A 6135-nucleotide genomic window follows, 5' to 3' on the forward strand; every position below is an offset into this window, starting at 1 on the left:
TTTAAAAATTGTTCATACGTAGAGCATGCACTGGCGTATCGAATCAATTGAGAGATATAAACCCCGCATGCAGGTGTTAAGGGTATATTGCTGCATAAGTTAGGGAAGTTGACGATTGAAAAGTTAAACTCATCACGTTTATCATAAAGCTTGGTTGTTAGATTACCAATAACGTCTTTTTTCTAATAAAATATCCAAATATGAAACAGATATGTCAGACTCTGTGATATGTTTTATCTCAAGCTCACTGGGATATATCGTGTCGACATCAGAATGGAAATAACAATTGTTAATTGACAATACGTCGTCGATATATCTAAATGTCGAATTGAAGGCCACAGCAAGTGTTTTTCTTCTTTTCACGTATAAGATTTTCAACAAATTCTGCTTCATATGAATACAAAAAAAAGGTCTACTTATAACGGGGCACAATTGGTACCCATGGAAATTCCAATGGATTGTTGGAAGTCCTGGTCTCCAAAAACCATATAGATATTGTCAATCAGAAACTCGAGCATCTTTTTAATGTCAACTTCAGAGTGCTTGTATGTACAATCAGATTGTTTTTTTTAAAAATTAATTTTGAAAATGGCCAATGACAAGGTAAGTAAATTTACGAGTTCCATTTAGATTGAAAAAGCACCTGTCAAAGATATCAGAAAGTCTGGACTTTAATTTATCGTGGGGAATAGTTGTATAAAAAGTTGAAAAGTCGTAATTAAGTTTTTATGTTGTTGATTTTGGTAAAATCTTGTGATCTCAAATGTTCCAAAGGTTCCTTTGAATATTTTTATGTCCACGTCTGATTTACACCACTTCTCGAATATACTGTTGCACAGTACTTTTGAAGTTTCTCCTTCATCATTGTTAATATCTTAGTGAGGAGTAAAGAAAGAGGCTTGGTAGAACATTTACTGGAGTTGTTTGGGAATACCAAAAATATTCAAAACTGATATGTAATTTTGAAGAATTTCCTCCTAAGAAAGGGAGCTATGGGTATAAGTTGGATTTCCACTTGTAGAATTAAATCCCAGTTCCTCTAAAATACAATGTATATATAATGAACCTTACAAACAAAGATAATGTTGTTACCTGCTTTGTCAGCATGGACCAGTACGTACTGATCGTGTAATCTATCTAATTCTTTTTTCACGTCTGAATTATTGAATACAGAATGATAGATGGTTTTCATACTGCCCCTCAATCTTTAAATGCAAGATTTTAACATATATCTGATACATTTAATCCATTCTGACAAAGTGTTAAGGTCTTCTTTTTCATGTCTGACCCAAAGCCTGGAGTAATCCTCTACAGATTCCATAATATTTATGAAATTCCGACGCCAGTTGAAGGATCGGGGTTCCCTATACTTAAGACCTTTTAAAATTAATGATCTAAGGTCCTCATTATTAACTATATTTACGTCACCAGTAATAACGTGTTCAGCAGAACATAGTTATAGGGTGAAGAAGAACATGAACACGATGGAGGATTATGTTTCAAATATTCGATATCCAGGCCCTATAAAGTTTTCTTGTAATTAAAAAGTTTGGAAGCAATAGTCGATTTATTTTTGTAGGAAATACAAGGTGTAGTCTTTTAACTTGAAATATGGTGGAATACAGGACTGGACCCTTTTGTGATTAAGAATATTACTTATATTAACCGCGTCAATCCCTTTTTTGGCATATTGAAGTATAAGGGAATAACGGATTGTTTTAGCTGCATTTTCTTCAGTTAAACGTGGCGGTCTAAAAAACCTATGATTTGCAATATCCATAATCACAGATCCGAGCCTATATTCTGGTGTTGAGGAATCAAGAAAGGGACTTTCCTTGATCTTTTCAAGAAGACTATTTCAAAGTTTCAAAGAGACAGAGTAAAGTTTGGTGCGAATATGATGTAGACCTGACTGTTGATTTACGTAAGGTAGTAATGAATCAAAAGAGACATGCGAGATTGCTGACACAAGAAATAGCACTACATAGACACTACACGATGTTTCCAGGAATATTGGTTGAATGATTGATTGTATGTTGTTTTAAGTCCTATTCCAGAATTTTTCACTCATATAGAGACGTCAGAATATACAAGTGAAGGGCTTAAAATTTTGACCTTTACTCGGCACTCATGGCCATTAATCAGTGAGGGATCTTTATCGTGCCAACGTCTGCCTAGACACGGGGCCTCGGTTTTTAAGGTCTCATCCGAAGGACCCGCAACTTTCACTTCAAAGTGCCGAGCGCATGGCGAAAGAACAGTTGTTACCCATTTTCTTCGACTTGGGTCAGTCGCGGCCGAGATTCGAACTCACGACCTCCCGATCACGAAGAGAGCGCTCTACCGACAGAGCTACCGTGAACGGTAAGAACATTTATGATTAGATAGCAAACAAAGAAATACATGAGATCGGATTACAGTGATAAAAATATTGTATATATGTAGAGATACAAAATGATCATAATGCAACATTTAAACCTCGTATTTATTCACAATTATCCAGAATTCTACTGGTGTCAAATCATCCAAAAATTCAATCATACATAACCAGGCATTTTTCTTTCAACCTTAGACTAATAATTATTTAATGCTATAAATATTTATAGGTATTAGCATGAAAACAAACATTAAGATAAAAGGAAATCCATAATTTTAGCCGCCTTGATCCCTCATTTTGGTTTTTTGAAAGAACGATGTATGAAAATAACCACAGATGTAGGAATGTTAGGGTAACAAAAGGAAATGTTAGGGAACATATGCTTTAGGTCGTAACGATGGAGAAAATTGAAACAAAATCATAAAATTCAGACAAAAACAAATGTCTAATGTTCATGCTATTACTTGAAAAAAAAAGAAAAAAAAAAAACAAACGAACAAACAAACAAAAACACGAATTCCAAAAATCCTCTAGAGAAATCCAAACATTGAATTATTTGCCTACAGATTTCTTCTTTGCCATAAAAACATTGCTTTTTGCCATTAATATTGCATTAAGATATCGGAATTATCGCTCAGACTGACAACTACAAAGAATTTCAAAATACATTTCTTTGCAGTGTTGGGACATATATCAGGTGTGTGACATAAGAATTATCATGCCAAAAAAAATTTCATATTCTTTTAAAATAATAAGCGAAAAAATGCTATTGAATAAGCTTCCTATATACAAAACAAATTCAAGTTATTACAGGAAGTATATTTTTCTATTTTTAACTGTATCTGAGTTAAAGGTATAAAATATAAGATACACATGGAAAAATTTCCTCTTAAGATCTCGATCTCTGATAGAGAGGTACATGTACAACACGGAATTGTCAGAAAAAGTTTGCCGGAATCTAAAGTAGTGATGATAGATTCTTTATATTTCTTTCAAACTTTTGTGGTGATTCTCTCTCAGACCACTAATGATATCCATCGTTGTGGGTGAGTGGCATTTTACCTAAGAACTTGATATCATATTGATATATTATATGAATATTCATAATATGACAAAACCACAATTGGCCATATACTTGTATATAAGAATAACATACTAAAAACGGATGAATTACAAACTCAATAAGGTACCTTAAAAATATTTTGCTAGACGAAAAGTTTGTTTTGAAAGAGGTTTTGTATCGTTTTTAAGAGGAAACATCTTAATATTGAAAGAAATATTGCAAATATTTCTTTTTCTTTCAGACCCAGCATTTGTTGTTCAGACTACTATATGAAAGGCGAGTCATGCCAAAGTAAAGTACCATAATATTTATAATTTCAAAAAAAAAAATATAGAAGATTTAAATTTTAAAGTTGTACTTTCTTTACGTCAATTTTACAACCTTTTATAAACATCACTTTGATATTGAATATATTCATAATATTTAATAAATAAAGTCATAAACTAATATTAAAAGTTTGTGAAGATGGGACATATGGTACAAACTGCAGTGAAGTTTGTCAAGGAGGTTACTTTGGGCGTTTGTGTAAATCAGAATGTCCCACATCTTGCATGTTTACTTGTAATAAAGTAACAGGAAATTGTAACCATCAAGCACCTGCTGGTAAGTATGTATTAAATTATAAAGAAAAGCAATTATATGTAATATAACTGTTAGTATAAAAAGTTTCAAACCTGCATTACTGAATAAACGTTTTCTCCATTTTGAACAGACTGATAATTATAATAATCAAAAATATGTTTGTAGCTGACAACAGTTTGGAGAGTTTTCTTAAGAATAATTCATGGATTATTGTTACTGGTACTTCAACGCTGATGATTATGTCCTTTGGGTGTATTGCATTTCTTTTCTGTCATCATATACGGTAAGATGCGACGATACCATAAATGCTGTCTAGCATCTACTATATTACCGCGCTAAGATATAATTAAAATATTTCAAGTTTAGCATGAATGTGTATAAATCTATTTCAGCAAAAGAAAAGACATACCATTGATAGCAGGTAGTTTTTATCATTCACATATAATATATTAAAATGCAATTCATCTAAGAATATAATCATTGAATGCTGTAGACACATGCTGTGTCATCATTAAAATCTGTCAATTTTATTTCTCTATAATTGCAGAAACTAAGCAAAGAAATTCAGAACAAGAATCTGTAAGACAAGGAAAATACACTCCACGTCGATCACAGAAAATTCTGAAAAGAAACGAAGTTTCACTAATGTTCAGAGATGAAGATTCTGGTAGAAACAAGAACCTCAAACAATTAATAGAAATCAGTACTGATATTAAAGAATGCACACTAAATAGTATTCCAGATGACAGAAATGAAGTACATATTGGAAATACACATCTTAGCGATAGGAAACACAAATATTGGTACAGCTTAGCAAAGAAATTCGAAATAACAGATGAAATTGATATTAGTCAGGAATTTTCGGATGATGAGGATGTCTTTGATAGTGACAATGATGTTGAATATGACAGCATGAGTGTTGAATAGAGATTTCAGATATAAAGTCAGAGTGAAGCAGTAGAATGTTTGACGAGTCTGTGAACTGAAAGAGAGAATTTAACATTTCTTTACAAATTCGTTCTGTGCTATATGAATAAGTTATTCTGAGGGAAGAAAAGGAAATATTAGAGCCTCTCAAGCACAGGTACATCGAAGGGCAGTATCTTTTTATCCACAAATGTATTGCTTATCGTTTTATGACCTTTACAGTGAGATACTTTAACCTCATGTATAAACAGTAATATATCTTTCCATAGGCATTTTTCTTCTATTTATATAAAATATATTGAAAAGATCACGTGGTTTTACACAACTCTTATTAAGGAATAAAACTTTTAATTTTCCTGTACTATGTTTCCTTGTCAGAGTCGCTCTTCCTCTTCCAGTTGCTTTGTGACATGAGTCTCTTGGTGCAAGGAAAAAGGTTCAAATACAGGAGAAAATAAAATGTGTATTTTAGATACAAAAACATAACTTTAAAACCAAAGATAGATTATGAAAGTCACAAGTAAAATAAAATTTAAAACATAAGAGCACATAAGCCCAAAGTTTTTAAAAATGCTTATGGCCGTTTTAGATTGAAAGATTTTTATGCTTGGTATATAAATATTTCACTTTCTGTGGCATAAAATTGTCAACACATATATTTTGAATTCTATACATAAGCGCTAAAGCTTTCTAAATAATCAGAACCCTAAGTAATGTCTCTGAAGTACTTTTTTCTTGGTAACATCCGGATCAATAACAGGAACAAGGGAGATAGAAGAATGAAATATATGGAGATAGCGAACAGTATTCAAGCTAAAAAGTCCATTAAACATTACAAAATAGGAATTAGCAAGCAAGGACCTCCAAACAATCAGAGGTGGGATCAGGTGCCATGGAGGAGTGAGCATCGCCTGCCAACCGGTCACACCCGCCATGTGCTCCTTGTCATGATCGGGAAATAATGGAAAAATCCGTCGACAATTCAGTGTGTAAATAATGGTCTTACAATTAGTATGAAAAATGTCAGTCAGCATTTGACTTACTGATAAATTGTATTTGCTGACAAGGTCATTTAGCGACAAAAGAACTTACGAAATATTCTTGTTTCATCAACTTGTTTGTCAATAATTTACCTCGTTTTAGAAATTGTTCATACGTAGAACATGCTCTCAACTGAGAGATATAA

General features: G+C 32.5%; 1 protein-coding gene across 1 annotated transcript; it reads left to right on the plus strand.

The window, feature by feature from the left end:
• Positions 1-3404: 3404 nt before the first annotated feature.
• Positions 3405-4949, plus strand: LOC133175273 (uncharacterized). Its single transcript, XM_061310371.1, has 3 exons — positions 3405-3423; positions 3897-4043; positions 4570-4949. The coding sequence occupies exons 1-3, from the start codon at positions 3405-3407 to the stop codon at positions 4947-4949; spliced, it is 546 nt and encodes a 181-aa protein (XP_061166355.1).
• The last annotated feature ends 1186 nt before the right edge of the window (positions 4950-6135 follow it).

This window comes from Saccostrea echinata, unplaced genomic scaffold (genome assembly GCF_033153115.1).
Source record: "Saccostrea echinata isolate AGI-Se365-2 ecotype Australia unplaced genomic scaffold, CSIRO_AGI_Sech_v1 ptg000062l, whole genome shotgun sequence".
NCBI classification, from domain to species: domain Eukaryota; kingdom Metazoa; phylum Mollusca; class Bivalvia; order Ostreida; family Ostreidae; genus Saccostrea; species Saccostrea echinata.